General features: G+C 33.9%; 2 protein-coding genes across 18 annotated transcripts in view; one reads left to right on the forward strand and one right to left on the reverse strand.

The window, feature by feature from the left end:
• Positions 1-27964, reverse strand: part of LOC127863837 (integrin alpha-V-like) — a 212646-nt gene that overhangs the window by 2042 nt on the left and 182640 nt on the right. Inside the window, exons 1-19 of one of the 17 annotated variants that reach the window (XM_052403493.1) lie at positions 14667-14735; positions 13997-14179; positions 13580-13668; positions 12885-13007; positions 12399-12479; positions 11931-12149; positions 10680-10837; positions 10137-10277; positions 9003-9149; positions 8262-8350; positions 7402-7591; positions 6179-6285; positions 5622-5793; positions 4503-4617; positions 4016-4089; positions 3354-3473; positions 2326-2427; positions 2013-2135; positions 185-1001 (exon numbers count right to left, since the gene is read on the reverse strand). The exons of 1 other annotated variant lie outside the window; for it this stretch is intronic. In XM_052403493.1, coding sequence (XP_052259453.1) covers positions 837-1001; positions 2013-2135; positions 2326-2427; positions 3354-3473; positions 4016-4089; positions 4503-4617; positions 5622-5793; positions 6179-6285; positions 7402-7591; positions 8262-8350; positions 9003-9149; positions 10137-10277; positions 10680-10837; positions 11931-12149; positions 12399-12479; positions 12885-13007; positions 13580-13668; positions 13997-14079 — 2298 coding nt within the window. In that variant the 5' untranslated portion in view covers positions 14080-14179; positions 14667-14735 and the 3' untranslated portion in view covers positions 185-836. Of the gene's footprint in view, positions 1-184; positions 1002-2012; positions 2136-2325; positions 2428-3353; positions 3474-4015; positions 4090-4502; positions 4618-5621; positions 5794-6178; positions 6286-7401; positions 7592-8261; positions 8351-9002; positions 9150-10136; positions 10278-10679; positions 10838-11930; positions 12150-12398; positions 12480-12884; positions 13008-13579; positions 13669-13996; positions 14180-14666; positions 14736-27964 lie in introns of those variants that run through there. 15 more of the 17 variants (XM_052403508.1, XM_052403507.1, XM_052403509.1 and 12 more) reach the window with 15 other exon arrangements.
• The window catches only part of LOC127863836 (uncharacterized), a 71911-nt gene continuing 70243 nt past the window's right edge, over positions 26297-27964 (forward strand). The window contains exon 1 of the mRNA XM_052403492.1: positions 26297-26608. The gene's annotated coding sequence lies outside the window, so the exon portion shown is untranslated. The remainder of the gene's footprint in view (positions 26609-27964) is intronic.

The raw sequence follows: 27964 nt of genomic DNA on the forward strand, positions 1-27964 counted from the left end.
TGACAACCCGCCGCTTGTTTACGGTACATTTTTTATAGTTGAATGTCTTATTTAGCTCGAAAGCACGTAAACTTAATAAAAAATATACCAAAAGCAATTCCAAATATGTTTAAGGAACTCGTGGTCACATTTTATGTTTTGCACCCACAAGATGAAGACAAGAGAATAAAAATGACTTATAACAAAATATTTACAATTATATATTGCAAATAGCAAACACTGTTGTATAAAACAGTCCGTATAAAAAGCAATATTAAACAACCCAATAAAATAAGAAAGATAATTACAAAAGAAAATTGAGTAAGATTATCTAAAACAATAGGCGTGCTACAAGTCCTAAATATCATAATAACAAGAATGTGCATACAATTATGTTACCTGTAAATATACAAAAGCAGTGTCAGAAGATGTAAAAAGAATAACTTCATACAATTGCATTAACTTACTCAGATTTAATCATGGAAGACTTATTTAAATTCAACGCACATTCGTTACTAAATAGCAAACATTCTTATACCAAAATGTATATGACACAAAACTATAAAATGCTCTATCATACCAAAATGTCCATAAAGCCAACGACACAAAACTAATTATGCTCCAAAAATAGATCTACAGCATTGTTCTGTTTTATTCTCTGACTCATTTTCAGTTGTTTTCCCTTAAGGATTGTAAAAATGCTTTCGTTAATAAATGTCAAACCCTCTTTTTGCTTAATGTCTTTTACTAAAATGACACTTAACTGAGACAAGCAACAAACATAACTCTGCGACATTATTCTGTTTGCTTTTCTGATTCATTAGCAGTTGTTTCCTCTATAAAATAACTCTAATTCATTATTCTGTTTTCTTCTCAGATCCATTATTGGCAGCTGTTTCCTCTATAGGAGAGTAGCTCTGCTTATTCGCCTGGGACATACGAATGCTCTTGCGATTGTAGAGGCTATCTTGCTTCCATTTCTTGACTTGGTCGTGCTTTTGGCTTCTCTTGAAGAATCCACACTATAAGTATTATGAACAGAATTTTTAAAAGCGTTAAACACATGTACCGTAAAATATGTTAGATGTCAAATCACCTTAAACGGTTACTGATTCGTATGTGTCGATTTTTTATAACATTCGGAAAAGCCTTTATAGAAAATGATTATGGAATGCAAATTCATTTTGATGAGATCTTCGCAAATATTGTATTGTCTAACCATCAAAATATAACTAGTACTTAAATTACTGTTAATCTTGTATGTATTTAATCTAATCTTAGGGTAACAAATGTAATTTACGATCTCAGCATACTATACAACTATGTACACGAGAGACTGAATTCCGTCCTTTTACGGGTTTCTTGTAAGTAAATATGATTATTAGTTGAAATGATGAAACTATTTCTTTTTTATCTAAAACAATACATTTTAATCAAATACACTTTACACGAACGATGTGTTGAGTATATGAATACATGTATGTTGGCCAATATTACCTATCTATACAGTTATCCGTGTACAATCCGCATACCACATAAGGATATACGGGTACTAATCCTGGTATCCGTTGACATTTATAGATAAAATATTGTGATACAAACCGTCCATAGTATTAATCCAACGACGATTCGTCCCTAGATTAAATGATTTGTTATACACACATTCCATAGTATTATTCCAATGATGATACGTCTAATGATAGAATAATTTGTAATAAAAACTTTCATAGTATTATTCCAATGATGATACGTCCCTAGATAAAACGATTTGTAATACAAACCTTCAATATTATTATTCCAATGATGATACGTCCCTAGATAAAATGATTTGTAATACAAACCTTCCTTAATAATATTTTAATGATAATATGTCCCTAGATAAAATGATTTGCAATACAAACCTTCCATAGTATTATTTTAACGATGATACGTCCCTAGATAAAATGAGTTGTTACATAAACCTTTCAATATTCCATTATCCAGTATTCTCAAATGATGATACGCCCATAGATAAAATGATTTGTAATACAAACCCTCCATAGTATTATTCCAACGATGATTAAAAGCACAACAGCTCCTAATACTGCACCAATGATGATCCATATGTTTACTTCGTTCTTAACCGACTCGGCATCAATGACAAAGGTGGTCCATTTCTGAATAACAATAATAAAACAATGACATGCAGACACATTCTCATATTCCAGGGCATAGTACATAATTGATTTTATAAACATTTTATTAGCAATCCATGTACACGCAATAAAAGTATTCTTATGTGTCTGAAGCGTTATGGTTGGAATAAGTTAAAAATCTTTGTACAAATTCGCTTTGCTAGTGTTTTACCGTAGCGTATACGGTGTTTTCCATTGGTACGACCTTTCCACCATACCACACTTCCGGGTCTGTAACAGTCGCATTTGTTGTGTACCAAATCTCGCTGAAATCCTGTATACGGGAAAAAAGTGCATGGCCAATTCACTGATACACTATCAATATGTCATCAAACAACATTTTTCATCACTTTGACAAACAATCGGATATAATATATATGAATTTATGTATATTATATCAAAATACATTTTGTCAAAGAGATGAAAATTGTTGTTATATGACATATTGATAGTGTTTCAGTGACTTGACCACGCGCCCACCTGTAGACATGACAATTTAAAAATGGACGTAACGTTTGCAATGGGTTAGATGAAGAGTACATCAAATAAATAACATACTCATCAATAGCATGAACGGTTGAAAATTAGCAGGATATAACCGTTTATAAAGGACATCATATGCATAAAGTGTTAGTCTATAAAGTGCACTTCACATAAATTCCATAATTATCAATAACGAGAACCTTTGACAATTAAACTGTTCAATATTTCTTAATACTGATAAAGAGCTGATCATAGCAGATTCACTTTTAACATGTCATCGTGTCTTCGTAGTGGTGTTTTTGAAAATCATAGAGTACATCAAATGCATGACATAATTATACTTATAATTCTAATTATACATAACAAGAAAACGTGTTCAATATACAATTTTGGGGAATGTTACTGCGTATATCCTGTCGTCTTGTATTTGTAACGGTGTTTTGGAAAATACATTTTTGCAGTACGGATAGCAAAAACTTAGCAAATATTAGGTAATTTCAAACATACGTTGTATTTCAGTTTTAAATGTTGTTATATCTGATTAATTGCTACATATATCATTTTGAATAGGCATCAAAACGTAAGTTCTGTTTTAATTTATTCTTAAAATCGATATCATAAACACAAATATAATAATTATTGCGTTAAACAAATGCTTTAGAGTTTATCCTTAGCGTATCTGTCTTGAATCATGTTATTTGTTTCGAATGAGGTTACCTTTTCCGCTGCCAGCGCTTTTTCGAATACTTCAATCGTAACATTGACAATCGTCTGACCGTTTTTATCCAAATTCATCACCAGACACTCCAAAATGATGCATTCGTACTCCAAACACGTCTTAAAACAAAACGTAATAACGCATAAACAGTATTCACTATATGCTGCGTGTGTAAAAGATGCAAACGTTTATACCAATTATTCGTACGCTAAACATGTCTTTAAACGACGAAAAGTAAAAACAACAGTATTTAATATATGCTGTTTGTGTAAAAGATGCAAATTTTATACCAAACATTCGTACTCTAAACATGTCTTTAAACGAAAAAGTAATAAAGCATAAACAGTATTTTATATATGCTGTTTGTGTAAAAGATGCAAAAGTTTATACAAAATATATATGAATGTTACATTTATTGGAAAGTTTTAATGAATTCCAATATGTTTGTACATATAAACTATTGGAAGATAATAATGCATTATTCAATTATTAGAATATGTTCGAACCAGAAATTTTACAATCGTTTTATTCGATCACCGTATTACGATTACCGCTTATGAACCAAATGAAGACAACTTAAGATGACATGTAGAACAATGATAAATAACAATGTCATTACGAAATTTCTGATACAAAATATATAATATTTGAAAATCCGTACAATATTCTTCATAGATTGTTTCTGACCAGTCGATGACATTGCTACGGGTTCATCCACTGTTCGTCTTCTCCTGTCTGCAAAATCAATTGTAAAGCTCTTGCGAAAAAGGTTCTTTAATACAACTTACTTTAAATATTTTTATAATTCTTTGATTCCAAGTATCTGTTCATAAAAATACGCAAAATTATATTCATTTTTTTTGTATTATAAGTAAATAAATGTTCTTTGAGACCAGTTTAAAATACCTTAGGACTAAATAGAACAAACGGTATATCAGCAACGAATAAAAATGTACTACATCAATTAAAGGTATTATGTGTTAAATTAAGAAAATGTCTGCAAATATGTGCTGATACTCGGCGACGACGAAGTAATTTACAATAAGTTTGTAATGTTTGCACATAGAACATTAATTGTGTTTAAAATGTATAAGACTTTAGCAAGGATGTGGTTATAAAATTAAATAAATAAGTTTGAAATTGTTTACTGGGATCTGGGTTGCCGGGCGTATTTGCGAATGGAGTTGTAATCGACGTTGTTGGAGCCAGAGTTGTACCAATGAGTGCTTCATTTCCTTGAACGTTACATGTCGGTGACATTTTCTAAAACAAGCATGTTTATGGGGTATTTTTATTTGTTTTGTGTGCAATTAAAATGAAGAAGCCGAATATTGTTAAACAAATGTTTAAGGTTAACAAAGGTATCTCATTGTTGAACTGTTTCATAGTATTGCCATACTGTCAAAACGTGTATTGTTACATACTAATATCTAGCATGTATATCAGTAGTATCGGCCCTTTTAATGAATACATCTACTAGCAAGAGGCAATGATAACCCACGCTTAATTTCCTTCTTTGTCTATAGAAAACAAGTCACGTGCCGTGTATTGTTACATAATAATATCTAGCATGTATATCAGTAGTATCGGCCCTTTTAATGCATACATCTACATATTTTAAAAGAAAAGATTAAAAAACACACATGTTTTATATGTCAATCTATAGCAAAATGTGTATTCTTGGACATTCCAACAAAAACTGCATTTAAATCGGCCATGTTTTGGAAAAATACTGGCTAGACTAAGCTAGATCTGTAGTAGCCTGTATCGTGTACAAAGTTTCTCTTAATATCGGCTCTTTTGATTGTTTTGTAAGGTTTGTGAATATGCGCAAGGGCTTGATCTATAAATATATTCTCAATGTAAAATTGAAGCTCTTGCTCCCGTTGTTCCTAAATTATTTGTATATTTTTTTACAAATCGGCGGCGTATAAAACATTTGATAAACATACAAAAAACATTAAAAACAGCAGACCATTGGATTTTACCACATGATTGTGGATTACACCACGTGAAGTCAAAACGGTTTTAGCACTGCTTGTCACATGATAGTGATACAAAACACAACCTGTTGCATTTTTTTTCTAATTTTCTAAACATGCTGATTTCTTTGCATCAATCTATTCACCACTGAAACCAACGGTTTAATTTCGTATCAAAAGTGTTGCTTTCGATATACGTTTCAAAATTGACATGTCTTACTGAACTGTCACGTGATTTACTGAAATGTACAGTATTCTCACAGTCAGATCATTTAGCAAACTTACGGTTATCTTCGCTATCTCGTTGTTGCCCTTTTTAACGGGCACAGTGATGTTGACGTAGGTCTTTGGAAGGTAGCTTGGACCGTAATTCGTGATGTAATACTGATGGGTGATCGTCTTTCTGACGTCACTATTCTCGACGGCTTTGTATCGCTCCTGATCTGACAGTTGCTGACTGAATAAAAAGGTCTCATTTAATCTTATTGCATTTAAGGTACATCTATCACTTAATTGAAACTTGTGTTGCTGCTATTTTTGAAATAAAATGTAAATACCCTTGAAAAAAAGTATTTTTACGAACTTGCCTTCGACATCAATACCATATAAATAGAATAAAACTTTAGAAATGTTCCATTTGTTCGAAACAATCGAGTAACTATAATCCCTTAGCTTAAATGCACACCATACAAAAATTAATTGTCCTCTTTCTTTTATGCACCATAATTATATATATATATATATATATATATATATATATATATATATATATATATATATATATATATATATATATATATATATATATATATATGCTCAAATAAAAAGATTTGGTTACTCACTCTGCTTGAATGCAAATATCGTATTTCAATCTGATTTCAATTGTTATGTTCAATTTGTTGTTATTCGTGTTAACGTCTAAATTTTCCTGAGCCGCTACTACATCCACCTGAAACAGAGACGTTTACATATTAATTTTACTTAAATACCCATACAGTTTGAATATGTTCTTAATGATACTCTTCCTAAAGTCATATAAGGTTGAGGTTCTTGGCGCCAAATTATTTTGGAACTACTTTACGTGTATGTGTCAAATGCCTTTCAGTGCATATAATGACAATGCAAACTCAGTATTTGCTAGGTACATCTTGTATATGGGCAGCGCTCTGTGAAAAAATGTGGTTTTGCATGTGTTTTAAGTGTCGCCCCAGATTAGCCTTTTAAGTCCGCACAGGACGACACTTTGCTCCTAAATTGGATTTTGATAAGAAAAGACTTTCTTTAGACCATGAAAGCGGAGAGTCTCATCTCTGAGTAGCCTGTGCGGACTGCACATGCTAATCTATGACGACACTTTACGCTTTGCATTAAACCCCCTTTTCTAAGAGCACGACCCATTTTTTTTTCAAATTGTGTGCGTATGTGATAAGGAATCAGTAATATCATGATAATAAATATGATCGCAATAAGCTTCAGATTATATTCGACACGGTTTGAATGTTAAGTCATTTATAACAAAGCGTAAGATAATTGATTAAAGAAAAAACGTAATTACAATATAATTTCAACGTGATGCATTCTAACATAAACGCTGCATTCTTAATCTGATGACGTGCCATTTCTTTCATCGATTTATCCACAAGGTATGCAATTTAAATCATCAAGTATATATGACAAGACTACTTTTTTCATTTTTAAAAGTGGGCAAATGATGTCATTGTATTTGGTGACTTTTCACAAGGTCCTTTTCCTTCATCAACAATGAAATTATGCCATTGTTTTGCACGAACGTTAAGTGTGTGCCGTTCAAAGCTGATGAGATTTAATGCCAGTTTCCTGACAGTTCATACACCGATGAAATGCAGAAAAATGATATTTAATTCACAAACATATTTTAAATGTAAACCAAATGGATCATTAAAAAAGGCGTCAAAACATACGCGTTCTTTGTAGTGTATATAAGTGTATAGTTACCTTAATGATTCCTCTGAATTATTGATAATTATTTATATAGACCAAATTACCATAGAGATAATAAAATGAAAATGTAAGATAAAAAATATACTGTCAGTGAAGTGAGCATTTTGTTCATGTCATTCTCCGGAATGAGCTTCCCTTTGGAGATGTCGAAACTCGTGAAAACCTTGAAGTTCTCGTTTCGGTCGAGTTTATTGTTGGCGGTGCATTTAAAATATGTGCGAGCAAAGTCCAGAAGTGGATAGTCGCAGACGGCCGATACCGACCCTTGATAGGTACTTGCAAGAAAACAAGTTTAAGTAGGTGTAATATATGCAGCTTTACACTTCAAACATGTAAACGTTGGTTAAATATATTTCCAATTTAAGACTTTAAACATGTACAAGTTTGTGTATTATATATACAGTATAAGACTTCAAACATGTAAAAGTTTGAGTCCTATATCCAGTTTAACACTTCAAATATGCAAAAGTGTGCGTCATATATACAGTTTAAAATTTCCAACATTCAACAATTGGGGTAATATATCAAGTTTAACATTTCAAATATGTATAGGTTGGTGAAATGTTATCATTGTAAAGGTTTGTGTCATATATAGAGCATAAGACTTCGATAATGTAAAAGTTTCCGTCATATATCAATTTAACACTTCAAACATGTAAAAATTGGTGTCATATATACTGTTTCAAACTTCCAACATTTTAAAATTGGTGTAATATATCCAGTTAATCACTTCAAGCATTTTAAAGATGTTTTCATTTATGCAGTTTTACAATTTAAATGTGCCGCGCCCGGTGAAAAATGAGCTTAATGCATGCGCAATGTCGTTCCAGATTAACCTGTGCCAACACTTTCCGCTTGTGTTGTATTTTTCGTTTAAGGATGTCTCAGCAAAAATCCAGTGTAGGCGTTTTTAAGCAATGCTTTTGTATCATTTTCAATACTTACTTAGTGGCACCTCTCTTATTAGCTGTAACTGTGCTCGTAAAATTAGCATTGTATGATATGTCTTGAACGTTCTTGACATCTATAGTGACCTGTCGTAATAAACATATGTTTCAACTAAGTGAAACAAAGATAACTGCCAAACATTTCACTAGTGTTATCAGTTTAAAATCTGAACTCCTTACTTGCTGTCATAAAAGCAACTTAAACACCGATGGGAAATGATTATTGTAAGTATAAAAACAGGTAAATGCTATAGGCATATGTCCCCCATTGATGCCATAAGTTATTACATCAAACTTGCGTGTCCTGCTTCAGAATTAAATTGCAACAAATGATATATAAAACTATATTAACAGAACGTAACAGAATATTTATTTATCGAATTTGAGCATTGCAAGCTTATTGTTATACAAACGTACAATAAACTTGTCCATGCCGTGAGATGTGTTAGATTTTAACAAGTATATATCACTACTATGCATATATTGATCTAGGTACAGACTCATTAGAGTGAGAGTGTTAACTGTACAAATAATCATGCAGCTAATTACATTTTCTGTTGTCAAACTAATTACCTAGACAATAATAAAGGTATAATTTTATTAAGCATGGGCGAATACAAGATAGGGGTGGTTTAGTACATAATGCTATTTGAATGGTAAGTTTCATTAGCCAGTATTAGGATATTTTTCTTCCTAACTGTGCAACAATATACAACAACAACAAAAATGCAAGAATTACCGCCAAAGTGTCTCTTTCCCCTACTAAAATGACCGAGGAACGGTTAATTTTAACGTCGGGTCCATCGCCAATGAGGTCCATCTCGACGCTGAGTACCAGATCGGATTTGCATTGGTCAAGCGTCTCACATTTCTTGTCGAACTCCACCTAGAGAGCATGAACAATAGCTATGAGTCCTTATTCGTCAACCAATTCTAAGACTTAAGACTCATTTCATAGACTTAAGTAAAAAGATAAAGAATATTATTGAACTTGTTATATGCAGGATGTGTTATAATTTTGAATCAAACTTGTCAAGAACGACCTATATCTACATCATTCTCCATAAACAACATGTTCTTAATGACAGACTCACCAGGGAAATGCAGTATATTTTCAAACGCTGCACAGAGTCTGCATGGTTCTACGCCTATTTTTGTAAGGCTAAGAATGGGTTGGCGAATACGGGCCCAGATTTTTTCACAGACGTATATCCATTTCAATAAATGCACAAGTGTTCTCGATATCCATTCATTCGACACAATTTGGTAGATCATGAGTTTGAGCCGTTTAATAAGTTAATACGTATTTGCTTCGAGGCTATTTTTTGTAAAAAGATTCGTTAAGCATTTTTGTTCAAGAGTGATGTACGTGCGAACGCGTCGATATAAGTTGCATTCGCCCTCATGAAGCACAGGTACCATGTGGCATTTAATTTAAATGTCACAGGTACCATTTTGCACCAATGGGGCGATATGCTAATTTTGTATTAGAAATCGGCATGTTAAAGAAAGAAAAAAAGAAAAAAATCTCGAGCTTACCCAAATTAGAACCTTTAAATGATAATTAGACAATCGAAATGGACAACCATGCCTTTAATATTCTAAAAACACAATTCCACATTTTCGCGCATACAACTGCGTTAACTTCTCTAATCGAAATAAGTACTAGCGATTTTATTAAATGTGTGTGTTTGTAGTTTAGTTACACTTACCGCCTAGATTTGAAGCGTAGTAAAGAATTAACAAAATACGAGAGATGGTAGAAAAAAGACATCATTGGTCGGGGAAAACAAAACTATTTTGAATCGGCCCTTCAAGTTTAAACATTTATCAATGATTTGTACAACATAAAAATAGGGGAAAAACGACTTGCCTTGGCAACAATTTTTGTATCATTCCGCAAAATCGGGTCGAGCAGACTAAAGTCTGTCCCTACTTGAGGCAGAAGTTTGTATGTCCCTTCGATCATGACTTTCGTCCAAGCGTCCTTCGGTTCGGGGTTGTTGTTATTTCCCTGTGATGAAATATGTTTGTGAATTTAACTTGTATACAAAGAAATGTGATTACGGAATGTTTTTTTTTTTCAAAAGAGAATTGGTAAAAGAAGAGATACATGACGTTAAGTTAATTGCTTTGCCTTTATGTGGACATCATTTTTGTATGTAAATGTTTTCAAAACATGTTCAGTGTGTCGAATAGCCATACAAGTACGATCCACGTGTATCTTATGAAAAGAGTATTATCATACATGTGTCGACACGTTTCAACAATTAATTATTTGTCTGAACCTAATGTTGTCATCATGGCGAAATAATGAATGACACACCAATCAAAATTAAAAATCACGAGTGTAATTATAGAATGGCATAGCAATTGCGAAAACAACAAAGCACAACGTTAATTAGAATAATCTTACGATAACATCCAGGATGTACGATGTATGAACATGCGTGCCAGCTCCGGACAACGTTATATTCTGCTCCAGAGAATTCCTGTTTGTATTTCGAAATATGAAGCGACTATAGCCACTGCTATTTCTCAAGTATGTATCGGCTTCAAGATACCATGATATCACTGAAAAATACAGGTCTTATATTGCATATTTAAATATATGAAACTATAAAACAATCGTTTTTAACATAAATGACATGTTACAGGTAGTAAATATCAAACGAATTCTTAGAAACAGGGTTACATCATAGAAATCAAGTTACAGTTGAAAACCGCTACTTCGAACACCGTTTTTTCGAATGATTATCTATTAAGAATTGTTTTACCTGTCCCGATGTTTTACTTCTTTATTTAACTGAATGTTAGATTGTTATTTTAATTTCTTTTTTCGTAGTCGTGTCTGTGGTAAAATAATATAGTGGACCCAACTACGATTTACACACTTTATCATCGATGATTACATCGAATTCGCACAATGATAAGTTTGCAATACCCTTCTATTTTCTGGCGTTCCAAATCAGTTATGTTTTAATTATGCTTTTAAAGCCATCATTTATTTTACAGACTTCCTGGTGTTTTTTCCCTTTTGACTCCTTAAGTACATTCATTTTTATCCCATACCTACATGTGTATGTAGGAATCAAAATCTTACAATTATCTACTTATGATGTTAATGTCATCACATAAATAATACAACATTTTTCGAGCTTACCGTTTTCAAACTATTTTTTACGGTCTAGACTTTAAAATTGCGGGCATTATCAGTACAAACATAATAGAGATGTTAAAATAAAAACTGAGTTTATATTGTTCAAACAGCAAGTTATAACGAAGTGAAATATGGAATACCCTTTATTTAAAGTTACACATCTTTTTAGATGCAATGGTAACTTTAAACAAAAATCCCATCAACGCAATCATATTTTTCATGTTAAATGAAGCAATATCGGGTCTCTTGTTGTCATTATTCAGTACCAAACATGAAGCTTAAAAAGATTAGCAAGACTTACAACAATCTTGCACGTAACGAAACTTTACTTTAGAACAAATATTGTCGTACCAAAAATTACCATTTACCAGTACGAAGTACTTGCCGCTTGCTTTAAACCCCAACCAACTTAACGCAAATCGTTGAATTTCTCTTCCCACGTTCCAATATTCTTGTAGATAAATGTAACATTAACTGTATGAAAGTGTCTTTATATCAGAAACTTACGTAAATTGTTGAAGGTCCCTTTCCCAGTTCCAATATTCACGTAAAAAAATGTTACATTGACTTCTGTACAAAGTCTGATTTTGTCCATCGAGCAACGAAGTAAAGATGCATTGAGCGGTATTGGAGACGGTGAGATGGAGATGTTAACTTTCAGATGAACAATCGCTCTCGAGCGGAATATTGCAACAGTATCTGAACTGAAAGCTCCGACCGCAAAATCTGTCAAAGGAATGTTAATATGTAAAGCTCACGAATGCATGCTCCTCAAATGCACCTTGTAATTGGAATGTAGCAAGCAAAAATGTGTATAAACTAATAGATAAACTGTTACCCTTTCTCTCAAGGAATTCAAATTGAAGATGGACGGTTATGTGTTGTGGTAAGTTGTGCAAATGAGTACGAGAGATACTGCATATGCGCATCGCACAAAAAAACTCTATTTGTTACAGTTATGTAATTAGCATGTACCTGGGAAGGAATTCTCATCGATGTCGTGATCTCCATAAATACTCCATCCAAATCCACGAATACCAGAGTCGAACATCTTTCCTGAAATTGAACACATCGATGCACGATGGTTTAGTGTTTTATGGCCGTGTATCGCAAGATATATTACATTTAAATAATTCATTTCGATATAATACTTGTTGATTACACACACGAATTGCAACGCATGTATTAATCGTCAACATTAGTATTACATTTGATGTATTATGATTTATTGCATGGTATTTTTAAATCGAGAAATACTTAACAATACAGACCGTATATGGACAGTGTTGATTTAATATACCCAACATAAAAAGGATAACTGTTATGACTGCTGTTAGCGATGACATTGTTTTAAATACATCTTAAAATGATTTAAATACATAATAAATCTCTACACAATATATTATTTTCTGAAGAGTGTTTCTTTTAAAACTTATAATAATTCTCTGCCAAACTGAATACCAGGAAGTCTTTGGGAATACATGTCCGGATATCCTGATGTCCGAAGTTTGAAATTTAAAATGCCCATGTAAATGTACACAGCACCTCTACCATCTTCTTCGTAAGGGGCACCGACTGCAAAGTCTGCAAAAATAAATTATTTCAAGACTGCAAGCATATACATATACAATTTGAACAAATAAAAACATAATGTAATGCAATATTTGTAGAAAATATGCACATAACAGTTATATATGTATAATAACAGTCATATACACAAAATCATTTTGATTATAAGTGTTAAATGTCTCTTCTTTTCCGATACAAATATACACAGACTTAGACGCGTGTGCATTTTGTTAAGCTACATAAATATTTGTATTGAGCTCATCCAAATGTTTCGTATGTCATGTTTCCTTTACTCTTACTGGTAAATATCTGCAATACATTATACGCATATGTTTATGCTGATTACGATGATATATGCTGGTATTGTATTCGTGTGAACGTCGTGAACGACACAGCAATATCGTCAAGAATGTGATCGTGACCTCGGCATACTATTTGCTGTGTTGCACTATCTTTTGCTAAATGTCAAATAAAGTAGTGGTGGGAATATAAAGCAAATGATGTATAAGCATTCGCCATTCTGTAGAAAATATCATAAGAGGGCACAACTGAAAGTTCTTAAGATATTGTAAATGTCATAGACAAACCAGTATAGTTGTCTCTGTCAATGTCGCCAATTGAAGCCTTCCTTTGCACCGGCCGAAAGAATCCCCACCGGTCCGCACATTTCTTGATGCTGTATATGAAACACTTGGGAACTTATTAACATTAACACAATCAATAAACAACGTTAGATTATAAGATTGTATTATATAATTATCTACACACAAGTATTGATACATAATAAAAGAACGAAAACCATAATGAATAGGCCACACTGTTTCGCATATTATTAACTACGCAATACCATTTATTGTATATTTCTTAATCTCGGGGCTTAATTTTAAGCGATACAAAGCTCGTTTGTGTATTCGCCTACTGTAAGCATAAACTTGGTTTAATTTTCCTAGTGGATACAAAAGTACATTATTAAACGGGGCATAACTGAACCCAAATCTCTTTACATTGTCGCCTGATGTATAGATGAAGACTCGTCCCTCATCTGGATATTTGCTCGTGTACAGTGGGGCTCCGATAAGAAGTTCATGTGTTCCGTTGTTGTCAATATCTACAGCAGCCACTACTGCCCCATACTTTGTTCCACGTTGATTTCTAGATACCTCGGTGACTACCGGTATACCCGCACACTGAAAACATTGAGGAAAATACCGTTTGCAAAGGCATTGTTTAATCAGCCTTTTCCTTTATCAAAGTATGTTTATTCAAACTCAACGGATTGTGTGCAAAGATCGGTTTTCGAGTGCATCGGTATTCTCTCCTGAGTGGTTATTTCCCCAAAAAGACGTGTTTGCTGAATTACAGGAGTTGGTGCAAGATACAGCTGATACCACATTTGAATGACGGAACTGTGTCTTTAAATACTGCTGTAAAGCACATGTTACAAAACAAACTCGTTTTGGACTACGAAACGACTGCCACATGTGTATAGCGATGTGTTTGTTAAACTCTGAATCATTGCATTTAAATACATTTTAGTTGCTTTTCGTGAAAAGTTTTTAGTAACTGGCAAACATATAAACAAACACTAAAGACTTTGACTGAAAACTTCTGATTGAATTACTTTTAAATACAGCAAAAAAAAAATTAACAAACACGCAAACAAAGATAACGTACGGTTCGCGATAGTCCAAACCGCAAAATATCAACCTTCGATAATTCTGAGCCATCGAGTCTCACAACCTCTACCTAAAAGACAAACAAAAACTTAAAATTTAAGCAAAACTGCCAACATATCACAAAATAATCCCTTGTACAAGTGACAAAGTTTGTTGGTGATTTGAGTACAGTAACTTGCGTTGAGGCGCGGATAAAATGATTTGGTAAAATGTGATAATTCAACTGCCGTAATTCATAAGTGCTTCAGAAGATCTTCCTGGTTATCGGCCTACAAAAAAGTAAAATGTTTTATATATCAACCTCACAAACAATTCATGTTGTATGACGATCCAATTTAAGCGTTTTTTATTTAAAATCGGAACGGAAAATGGCCAAAATTATCATCAAGTTTTATGATGATCGGATTTTAAATGTTTAAATCTCCCGCACGCCGCATGAGTTCCCATATTAACCCCGTTATTTTGAAAGGGCGTGTAAAAAAAACTGCTATCGACACGATTACAGCATTTAATATCGCCATTCTGCTTGTGGTATTTCTAAGAAAGTTTCATAATTGCATTATTTTATCCCATTTTAAAACTTCTTTTTATTTAAATTTGTTTTAATCATTCTAAACGATTTTGATACGGTTTGGAATTAACAACAAAATTATGGTTTTCTTCGGTTTCTCTTCCTATTCTTTGGTATTCTCTGGTCATATATATCGATTATATATTTGGTATTTCGGCCCATATTGTTTTACTTGTTGTTTCTAAACTGTAAGCTAGCATATATATGCTATTGGATTAAAAGAATATCAGTAAGAAAAACAACTTGTATTCACGTTTTAAATTAAAAAGCATTCTGTAATAGCGATATCACTCAAAAAGAAACTTTTGTTAACACTGTGAACACATTCACAACAAAAGACCAAGGATATTGAATATTAAGTGTTTGTTTGGAAAATATTTGATAAACAGTTTAATTCTTCTTAAAATTGTAAAAAAAATGTTTTTGAAGTTTACTTCATTATAAATATGTGATTCTGTTTGTGTTTATTTTTACCAAATCGTTACAATAGATCGGATAACATATTTATTTAACCTAATATTTTGACAAGTAATTAAAAAAAGTAAAGTTTTAATTAAATATTGCTAAAAACAGCTCCCTTGATTGTGAAACACAGTATATTGTTTATAATAGGTGGAGTATTTTATGCAATACATTAATACTTTTTAAAGAAGAAAAAAGTTTATTTTATTGATAACAATATATTAGGAAATGAATTCAAATATTTGATGTAAATAAACTTGTTTCGTTTTGTATACACACCTGTCCAAAATGGCCGTCCTGTGACTCATAACGGTTGGGAACACCAACTGCTATCATTTCACGTTGAGGCGCAAGAAAATAACCAGTGGCGACTGAATATCCTAATAATGTCAATTTGAAAGAATGTTTGTCAACTATTTCAATACTTATGTAACTAAAACATTACTTATACGAACTGATTGATGTCACAAAATGAATTTTAATAGGTAAAATAAATCCAAATAATTTCTGAAAGATTAAACATTAATAATAACTGAAATAACAAGAACGTAAGTACCAAAGCTTCACCTCGACTGTATGTGAACGCGCCAAAAAATATCACAAGATTATGTAGATTTTGACAAATACAAACAATATAATTATATAAATCAAAGATGTATAATTTAAAAAATGGCAAATACCTGCTTCATTATTGATTTGTTTAAATTGCATGATGCGTTTATTGAATACTCAAGCATGTTGTTTGTTACAAATATCCCATACCTGTATATCCAACATTTTGCACTAAATAACGTATTTCAGTCATATTCAAAGTTTTCTGATTCAAGATTGTGAAGCTTGCGACAAGAAATCATCTCAAATACTATCGATAACTAAGCCCCGTGTTTTTGAACCATTTGGCATATGAAACACAGAAAGAAATTTCAAAACGTAACTTCAAGTTTTCTGACATTTAAATGAATATTTTATAATTTCCTGCAAGAATGACACATTTTACAAATAATATTAAGAAGAACTATTACCTTAATAAGTGGTGTCGTTTGTTTCTTCAAATTTATAGTTGTACACTTTGTTGTGTTGTGCAAGCTTTAATCCTCCTGAAGCAATACAATCAGTATTTCCGTATATGTTCATACAAAGTACTTAATCTCCTTGTCTTACTTCACAGTCGGTATTGGTGTCAATTTTCTGAACATAAAGCATACAATGCGTCGTGAATCTATAGTGATAGCAGAAAGCATATGGGTTGACCAAACTAAACCGTACACAAAACACCCAAGAAAGAAATAGTATTATAGCGTTGTAGACATGCACACAATCATCTGTTTACCACCGCAATAAAAAGGAGAAAAATGTAATCTTTTGAAATTCTGAGAAAACAACTGAAACATGTGACAAAACCACTGAACACAATTCTTTTGATTGTTCAATTTAAGCACTAAGCAAGCCATTCTGTGTCTATGACATTTGTTTTGGCTATACACACTAAAGGATTAATGTTTACAACAAGACATTGTGTTTGTTAAAGAAACATACTCGTGATTAGTGGTTTCAACTTGTTCCTGGTCGGACCATATAATGTCTTATCATTTTAAGATCAAACCGAACAGAACATAATTGCTTATTTTGATTTAAGCATGTGAAGCTCGCCATTTACATACATATAAAATAAACTGATATACACAAACAACACAAATCATTTTAAAGAACGGTTAATTTAAATAAACAAGAAATACACATATTTCGTGAACATATTTCATGCGAATGTCACATGGATGAGGTAATACTTAGTGATCACAAAATGGCATGCGTATAGTTAAACAAATATAACAATAATTACATAATTCTTACCTCAGTTTCTTTGTCAGAAATGTATTATTATTGTTTACTACATATTTGTGACATTTTCTCTTATTTTAAAGCATTTTGAACTAAACATGGCAAGCTTTCTTAATATGGTTTGTTTTAACTATTAAGAAATTTAATAAATTTGAACATATTTGTTTCAAAATGGATGTTAACTGTGGACAGAGTGGTAATGTATTTGAACGAAAATGTTGTATAAATTCAAAGTGAGCAGTGTTGCTACTAGATTAAACAGTTAAGGCAATTTCATATTGCCTATGCCATACAGGACAAGCCATACAACAAAAGTTTAAAACATGAACAGCAATTATAGCTATATCGTCCCTCGAAACGGTAAATGCAAAGCATTAAGGGATAAAATCAGTTGAAAGCCGCACCACTTTTTAATCACAAAATAGACACGTGGAAATACATATAAACAGGATAGCAATATAATTGAAATATGTGAGCAATATAGAAATCTAAACTAATTTTAATTGCAATCCAATTACTCAGAGAGTTAAACTTTGGTTAGTCACAGATTGTAAGACAAGTTGAAATGAGGCCAACAATTGTTTGCACTCTCAGAAATAAAACCGTTTCAAGGATAGTCCTTACTATTGAATTCAATGTCTTGGAAAGGGTAGGTGCTTTATAAATACGCACCTCTCCAAAAGTGCAAAATGCCTTCTTGTTGGAAAATCGCAAATGTGTGTCCGATCTTCAAAAAAAGGAGACCCATCCTTAACTTCAATTATCGACCCATATTACTTCTTACCACTATCGAGAAGGTCTTTGAGAGGATATTACATAAACACATCTTTAATTTTCTTCCTTCGAACTCAGTCTTTGCACCAACTCATTCTGGATTTTTGCCAGGTGACTCGACTGCCAATCAGTTAACTTATATTTATAATACATTTTGCAGAGCCTTAGACAATGACTGAAGTCAGAGTTGTTGTTTTTTATATTAGTAAAGCTTTTTATACAGTATGGCATAAAGGTGTATTGTTTAAACTACAACAAGCAGGAATTCGAGGAAATATATTATCTTTGCTGGCTAATTATCTCTCTGATCGTAAACAAAAAGTAATATTACCGGTAGCGCATTCAGCCCCTATCGAGATTCTCGCCGGTGTCCATTAAGGCTCTATCTTAGGGCCTCTTATGTTTCTTGTGTATATTAATGACATCATCGTTGACATACAAGCACACATTCATTTGTTCGCTGATGATACCAGCCTATTTATGGTAGTTAACTCGCCAAACGAAACTGCAGCCTTACTGCAGTCAGACATTGATAAAATATCCAGCTGGGCTGATAAATGGTTGGTATGTTTCAACCCATCAAAATCGGAATCAATGCTCATATCCCGCAAAATAAATCAACTATCCCATCCCCCATTGACTATGCAGAATATAAATATACCTATGTTGATGTCCATAAACATTTAGGTGTCTTTATTTAAAATGACTGTACCTGGCATGCGCATATATCTTTCATAAAGGAAAAGGCTTGGACACGAATTCATATAATGCGTAAATTAAAAATAATGCTTGATAGAAAGACTCTGGAGAAAATATATGTATCGTTTATAAGACCAATCTTGGAATACTCAGATGCTGTATTCGATAATTGTACGCAATATCAAAAAGATGAACTTAACAAAATCCAAACCGAAGCAGCGCGAATAGTATCTGGTTGCACGCGTTTAGTCTCATTAGAAGATCTATATAATGAGTTAGGATGGGAAACTATAAGTCAACGAAGACGCAAACATAAATAAATATTAATGTATAAAAATGTACTCTGGCAATGTACCAAACTACTTACAATCCTTTCTACCCGCAACAGTTGGATCGCGTAGCAATTACTCATTAAGAAATGCGTCTAATCTCCAAACAATTCAAGCGCGAACATCACTGTTTTCGAATTCGTTCTTACCATCTACTGTATCTGAATGAAATAATCTTCCCGATGACGTAAAGAACGCTGAATCAATCCATTCCTTCAAGGGACTTATTAACACAGATCGACCGATTCCAAATCCATTATTTTCCTACGGTGAAAGACGCCCTCAAATGTTACACACGCGCTTAAGAACAAAGTGTAGCGCCTTAAATGACCATGTCTTCAGACGCAATATTATTTCCTCTTCGCTATGTATATGCGGACTTCATAAAACGACGTCGCATTACTTTCTGGAATGCACTCAGTATGAGCATATTCGCGGTGAACTTATAAACTCAATATTGATGTATTCCTTCCCCTCCATTGAAACTATATTATATGGAGACACCACTCGTGACTACTTAATCAATACTAAAATAGCTGATGCAGTTCATAAATTCATTCACATGAGTAAGCGATTTGATTCGTAATATGCTGCAGAACGACTCTAAACCCTTCTTCTCCCCTTTCACACAGGAAGCCTTTCAAAACATCTCCTTTCTTTCCAAACCTCTGGTACTTTCTCTCCTACATTGTCCACGTGTCAATCCGTTATCTGTGTTGCACACTTGAAACTATATATACGGAGTATTTCTTTTTTTACCATTATGTTATTATTGTTTAAATCATGTACATCCGATTATGTTCGCTTGACAACATAAAACTATTATTGTATAGGGAGAAGAACTCTATAAGACTTTGTCTTTCGTTCCTATCCTATTCGAACATGTACGTTTTATAAACATTGTTGTAATTATATGTAAACATAAGTGCATTGTTTGAAATAAATATGTTTAAACTAAAAGTAGATTCCAGGAGCACCGATTACTTCGTTTTGGCCATCCTTTACACGACAAATAAATATTTTAAAGTTTAAAAGAAACAGTAGCAACTATATTAATAGTTATATATTCCATGGTAATGTTTGAGCAAGCGTGTGTATAATAAAAAGCCACGATGAGTAAATACATACTATTGTATTGAGATATTTTAAGTGGTAAACAAGTAATGAAACAAGATGGACTGAAAACGTATTGTTAAGATTCAAAGTATAAACACGGCTGATTATTTATTTAAAACAAAAAACATTTTATTTTGATTGTAAGATTGGAAAACACAATACTTTAAAAAATTTCAAACAAAGAAAGAGCTCAAACTCAGCAATAAGTTGGCAGACGTATTAATAAATGTCTTTACCAGTGAATAAGTCGCAGAAATTCCGGCTTCGGCATACGTGTATATACAATAGTTGGTTTTGGCGTCTGTTTGGTGGTTTTGACCCGCCCAGAATGGCCAACAGTACCTATTGAATGAAATGGCAATATATACGTGTCGTTCGCATAGATGATATAAATGCGAAAAAGTTCGACCTGAATTCGCTAAAATTAAAAGGTTTCAAACTAAAATACTAACAGCAGTTTGTCGAAAGTAAAGATGGCGTATGGTGGGGCATCGGTACGATCACACCGGATTGATTGCAAAGATGGATTCAATTTGTAACATGCCCCGATCATTTGGTTGGTGTTTTGGGTCGATTCGAAATAGACATTCTTCCATCCTGGAGCGCACACCTGTATAGAAAATGTTATGTTTATGATAATGTTATGTGCTCTGTGTTTAAATTTAAAGTATCGCATACGAGATAAAATAATTAACAAAGATCAGAAAGAGTTCACACTTTTAAATATTTAGATTCAGTGACACATGATCTTAATGTGTTCAGACGATCTTGTGATATTGTAACGATTAAATGTATGCAATTGAAATATTTCCCTTTATGAACTCAAACTGTCACTCCCCGGTAATACTTAATTGACATCGTGTCTATGTCATCCTCCAAAAAAGTTAAATAAGTTAAACTAAGAAAATGGTTTCAACACGCCATTAAATACTGAGAGAATGGAATAGGTCACATACACTTAAACAGCATGTTTATATTAAAAATCTGTAGCCCAAGTTTGAATCTGGGTAATATAAGGTAACACTAGATCACCAGGCCGAATCTTGTAACAACATTGTCGTTATTGAAGAAGACACATTATTAATGAATCCAGCTTAGTAAAAATTGGTCAGAATGTTTATTTCAACAATAGCTAATTCCACATTGAACCTAATAATGATCCTATCAAAAACGTTACGAAATACAAAATTTCACTTCACCACGTGTTGTTGAGGACGTTCCTAAATTATTATTCAAGTATCTGAGACTGCTTAATCTTGTAATGTTTCATCTAAATGCATGTTTGATTTACAGTCAACAAGAGCCTTTTTTTATCAAATAGCAAGAAATCCGCAAAGTATAATCAAAAATTGTGTTTTTTTATTATTAAAAGTGGTAAAACTTTCGATGTGTGGATCAGTGGAAGTATGTGAAACGTTCATATTCAAACAACAGCTTAACCTTAAAGAGTGAAAATGTGCTTTTTATAAACGCGTTCGAGCTTATCATCTCTGTTCATTATTCGCAGCGATATCACAGACTCGGGCAATTTTGAACAACGATATTCAAATCCTTATAATCAAAGACTGAACCGAATTTTCCACCGCTCTGACTTGTCTGTCATTCAGGCGGGCTTGAATTTTAACCCTGGGGTAACGTCCTCCGATGTTCCTGCGTGACCATGGTACGAAGGATATTGTCCGTGAAAGCTTTTGACCTATATTCGGTAACCATGCATCAACCCCATCAATCCTTATAAGAGGGCATCAATACACATTTGCAGAGGAAAATGTGCAGTAAACCAATAATGTCAGTTGATAGAAAATATTAACGATATGGATATGATATTTTATTTTGGATCAATACATTCCCATACAGGTCATGTAGGGTCAACACATTCCTGAAACTTAAAGCATTAAACGTATTATTAGAATAAAACGTACCGTCACCAGTGGAATGTAGTTAAAAGTTTGTTCGAGGTAGTTCTTATTGATGGCAATGGTGGCGCCTAGTCTACTGTCTGTTTCACAAATTGTTTTTTCATTGCCTGTCCCTCGAAGACGGTCTGTAATGAATGGCGATAATCAGCTACTCTCATCAAAACATAATCATAATCAACTAACAGCATTTGTGAAAATTTAAGTAATTAAACGCAAACTCTTTTAAGATATCCAGAGAACCAGCTTTATTTTACTTGCTTTCAAGATCGCAAGATGACCAGATTAGTTCCACTTGCTTTCAAGATCGCCAGACGACCAGATTTACTTCTCAAATTTTGTCGAGAAGAACTGACTTAATTCACTTTCGTTAAATATTACCAGTATACTAGACTTAATTTCATGATCGCCAGAAGACCATATTTACTTCACTTGCTTCTACAATCTCCTTAAAGCCAGACTTACTTCACAAGCGTTAAATATCGCCAGTAGATTAGACATATTTCACTAGCTCTAAAGATCTCCAGTAGACCAAACTTACTTCACTAGCTTTCAAGATCGCCAGAAGACCGGTGGACCAGAAGCAGCAAAGACAGGCTATCCAGGCCTGCGTGGTGTAGTCATGCGGTACCGTCTGGTATATGGGTCCCGTGGCTCCCCCTACCTGGGTGACCTAACAGCAGAAAAAAACCGGAAGTTACGCTACTGTTATCTGTTATCTCTTTGTCTTCTCCACCAGTATAGGTGAACCGTCACGATTGCTCGTCACGTCAATCTTTTCCAACACCAAATATTATTAAGCACCAGTTTACACATATAATCTTAACACTTTTCTTCACACTCCTATCATGTTAGGGGGGGGGGTCTTGGATGCAATTTTATTAACATGGGAGTTTAGTTTTAGAGGTTTTATCAGACAACTTTAAATGTCTATACCGTTCATTATGTAAGGAGAATATGAGTCTTTTACATTGAAACTCGACACCTTCTAGCCTCTCTGCCTGCATTCTATCACATTTGTACAGTGAAGTACAATCGATGCTAATGTTGACCTGTTCCTCTAATGAGTGTTCATCCCATAGCTTTGTAGCTTTACGTGATAGGAGGTTAACTTCATATTTAATATCACTCAGGATTGGTTTTCGCACTATATCAAGAACAGTGCACTCGAGCAAAAAATGTAACATCGTCTCCTCTGCACAGTTGCATAAAATTATGCAACAAGTTGGGTCAACCTCACTTTTGTTGAAACGCGCTCTGGTGCTCTGAAGAGTGTATGTTCCTGTCATCAGTTTTAGCTTTACTAGGGCTCTATTTGCTTCCCAAGATGATCATGCAGGTATCTGTAGCAGAGGGTGGGGTCTTCCTATGGCTACATGTTGTAAGTTTAGATGTCGTAGTTTACTCGTGTTTAATGCTTTTGTAAGTATCAGGTCTTGCCAGTGCCTATAGATAGCAGTTTTAACTCTCTTTTTCCAAATTGGTTTGTCCACAGGGATTTCTACTATTTCTTCTGCATTCCCTAGATCATATTTTCCAAACATCTGTTGTACTTCTATAAACCAACTTGCACTTTTTGCAGATTTTACATTAACTTGACGTAGGGCTAGACGCCTTTCAACCGCATCATTTTTTCTGTAGACACACTGAGTTGAAGGTAACAATGGCACTTTTATGGATCATAGCTTCAATTGGAAGAAGTCCACTCAACAAGTAGATGGCAACATCAGGAGTGTTTATGTGAAGCATAAACAGTTGTTTATTTAATCGCTTTTGTGCCAGCTCTAACTTGTACAGAAGGCCTTGATTTGGCAGTGAGATTTCCAATCCGTACATCAAGATGGGACTGACAAACATTTTGATAGCGTGCAGTGCTGATCGTGCATTTAGTCCTCCTACTCCATGGAGTCCACTTGACATGAAGCTATAACCAGCCCGTCTTGCCTTTTGGATGTTATTATTAACATTATGTTCGGCAGTTTCTTTCAGTGTGGTTGCTCGGAACAGTCCCAGATGTGTACTACAGGAAGACTTTGTGATTGCATTGTCATATATTGAAAAGTCATTATCTTCATGTTTTGTTTTCCCAGATGGGAGTACTAAAAGAGCTTCAGTTTTCTTTGGTTGCAGAATATATCTTTCACATTTTGAAAAGTCCTCAGCCATACTTATGAGAATTTCGGCATCTGATGGGGATTTGGCATGAATAGTAATATCATCTGCACACGCACTTTCATTGCACTAAATAGTTCCTATCGAGCATCCCAGATCTGCGGATTCCAAACGGTGTAAGAGTGGGTCTATATAGACTTTATACAGTTCTGTACTGAGTACCCCTCTCTGACGCACTCCTTGATTCATGTTGAAAGGCTCTGACAACTCTCCGTTCCATTTGACTACACTTCTGGCGTCTGTATGGATACTCTGTATGATTGACCAGTGCCTGTCAGTTATTCCAGCATGATATACCCTTCGAAGTAGGTGGCTATGATCAACAACATCGAAGGCAGCTTTTGCATCAAGGAAGATCAGGTTCAGAGGCTCACCACTATCCTTGCCTTCTCTTGATACTTCCTCCACTATCAGGGCAGCGTGCAGCGGCGAGGTGTTCGGTGTGAAGCCTCGCTGGTATGAACTCTGTTTTTCGCTGAGGATAGGTGCAATTCGGTTTCTGATCACCAGTTCTAGTATCTTCTCTACCACTGGTAGGACTGTGATTCCCCGGAAGTTACAAACATCAGAGCGATCTCCCTTGTTTTTGAAAAAGGTGTTAATAGTCCAATCTTAAGGCATGTTGGGATTGCCCCTAGTTTCTACATAGAGTTCAGCAAGTGTAACAGTACGTTGTGAAGATTTTTTCACCCTTTTAGGATACTTTCGATTGTCAGTCCATAGAAGTCGGCAGATTTACCATTGTTTAATGCTTTTCATCGCTTTTTAAAGTTCTTTTTCAGTTATTATATTAACATCTCGATCCTTCACTAAGTCCTTGATATGTATTAGTTCATTATGAACAGTTTCATGATATATGCTGTCGAACTGTGTATTCTCCGTTTTTGTTGCAAGAGAGGAAAACTGCGTCTGAAAACCGCGCAGAATTTCATTTAAACCAGTGTGCTGCATTCCATTTACATTCAAATCATCTATATTACATGATTTTGTTTTGCGTTGTCTATTAATTAGCCTGTAGAATATTTTTTTGTCGCCGCTATGTGCATTCATAATATTCTCTTGGTCTTGTGTGATTCGTCGTGCATGTTCACGCCTGATTGAACTGCGAAATTGTCTTTTAAGTTTCTTCATTTCTGTAAATAGATTGTTTTCAAGGTCTCTTGACAATATGAACCGTAAGATAGCAACAGGGTAAGAGTATTGGTTACTTAGTTGTTGGAATATTAACCGTTCCTTAGCTATATACCGATAAAGTTGAAATTAAATGGTAGGAATAAAATTACTAAAGTACATACCGGTACTGCTAGTTAACAAGAACCTTGAGAATAAACTTAAAATACCAAGTTCCTGTTTATAATACATCAATCAGTTCCGAACAACAGAAAAATGAATCAAACATTTTTACAACACTGCATTTTAAGAAACCGTTGCACAGCATCTGTGCCACTCTCTTACACTGCGATTCATTATATTCACATGTATGTTGCACGAACGACAACTCTGCTATCGGAATGGCTAAAATGTGGAGCCCTGTGAGTTTGTTAATTATATAAACAATTATAAGCACTTTCCGTTCGTCGAGTTAGTGTATCGAAACTTGTTGCATGTAGATTAAATAAAAAAGTATACTGGAAAATGCTCATGAGGTAATTAAAACTTAGCCAGTGCTTATATTGACCGTTTTGACCAACCGGTTTGTTAAAAAATATCTATTCTCACAACAAACATATGTTCTTAGTCACAAGAAATTAATAAGTGTCTACTTCCGTATTTATAGTGAAACTTGTGAAATATGACAATACTCACTTTATTATCACTTAAAAAAGAGGCTGACCAGCAAAGAATTGATTTAAGTCACGATCTGCAACAGTGAAAGTATATTTTGCACACGAGATTAGCTCTCTACTAGACAAATACAATTGACCTTATCGCGATGACGTCACAAAAAGGGCAGTCCCTTAGCGACGGTGAAAACAATGCCCTAGATACGGACGATTTACTACGCTGATTGAGCACCTCTGCTGATATTTTGTCAATTGCATTCCTATTGGGAAGTCGATAGGTAATTAAATGTCCTGTAATTGGTGTTTAAAATGACTTTTGACTATTATGAAGGGTTAGATTGCACTTCGAAAGCCCGATATGATCAGAAAATAAAACTAATTGGACTTAATGAATGTCCATGCAAATTGCAAGCTGGATGTTGGAAAAATGACCCGACCAAGTGGCCGATGATCGAGTACGGCGACATTCATGATTAACTTTCTCACTGAGACATCGGGTAAATTCGTTTATTCTGTAATAATGGGAGTATCCTTGTAGCAGGCATGGCGAAATTAGAAAAAATCTGCCGGTCATCCGGACAGGCATTTCAGAAAATGTGCCGGTCCGGAGAAAATTTAGCCGGACCGTAAAGCAACAACAACTTAACTAGAAAATTCAAAAATGGCAGCGATCACATCTTGATCTCTTTATTCAACCGGCCGTTAAATTGATTTTAATCGCTTAGAGGTTACACTGGCAGCTAATTGGTGTTAATCGGTTGTGTAATGTCAATCATGTTGTGAAAAATTCGCGTGTCAGTTTTTATTACATGTATTCCCTATTAGAACGGTTCGGTGCGATAATTTCAATAACGTATGTGCAAGCCGAATAATTATCAAATTTAAGTATTTCGAAACGATTTAAACATTCTTACTTTAATATGATTGCAGTTTGGAGCGGCTGTTAAAATATACTGCGCACAGTACAAAACACGTTACCTGACATTTAATGATTAAGGCATTTCATTTTTCAGAACGTTTACTAGTAATTAATTAAATAAAAAAGACGATTTATTTACATGCTAACGCAGTGTAATTGTTAACAGAGATTCATTTTCATTTTGACCAGTATCAGAAAGTCCCCGGGAAGCACGTTTTTTTACATGGCACTGCATATGATGCAATAAAAACATTTCTTTGTACATGTATCGTATTGCATTCAATCTAAATTTAAATTCGCTCGTCCAATGAAAGCTCTGCCCCATAATGCACTGTACTCTTTACACTTATGAAAAATGGCGTATGCATATGGTTGTGTTGATCACGATACCATATTTTATTGTCCTTATCCTACTCAAAAAATATGTAAAAGCTATCAAGATCTTTTTTGTTAGAACGCAGTTGGCGATTTTGCAAACGAGTTTAAAGTAGGTGTTGTGTAACAAGTTGGATTTGCTAATTGTACGTAACAAACCTACAGCAAACATCAAAACAACGAGCGATTTCATTTTCATGATGTAGTAAGCGATTTGCTCTTCGAATTTTCAACTTGAAAAAAAAAGATTTGTTTGCAATCATTTCACATTTTGCCGGTCACCAGGACCGACATTCTTGTTAAACCTGCCGGACCAAATTGAAATCTGCCGGTCAGGACC

This window comes from Dreissena polymorpha, unplaced genomic scaffold (assembly GCF_020536995.1).
Source record: "Dreissena polymorpha isolate Duluth1 unplaced genomic scaffold, UMN_Dpol_1.0 chrUn046, whole genome shotgun sequence".
Taxonomy (NCBI): Eukaryota; Metazoa; Mollusca; class Bivalvia; order Myida; family Dreissenidae; genus Dreissena; species Dreissena polymorpha.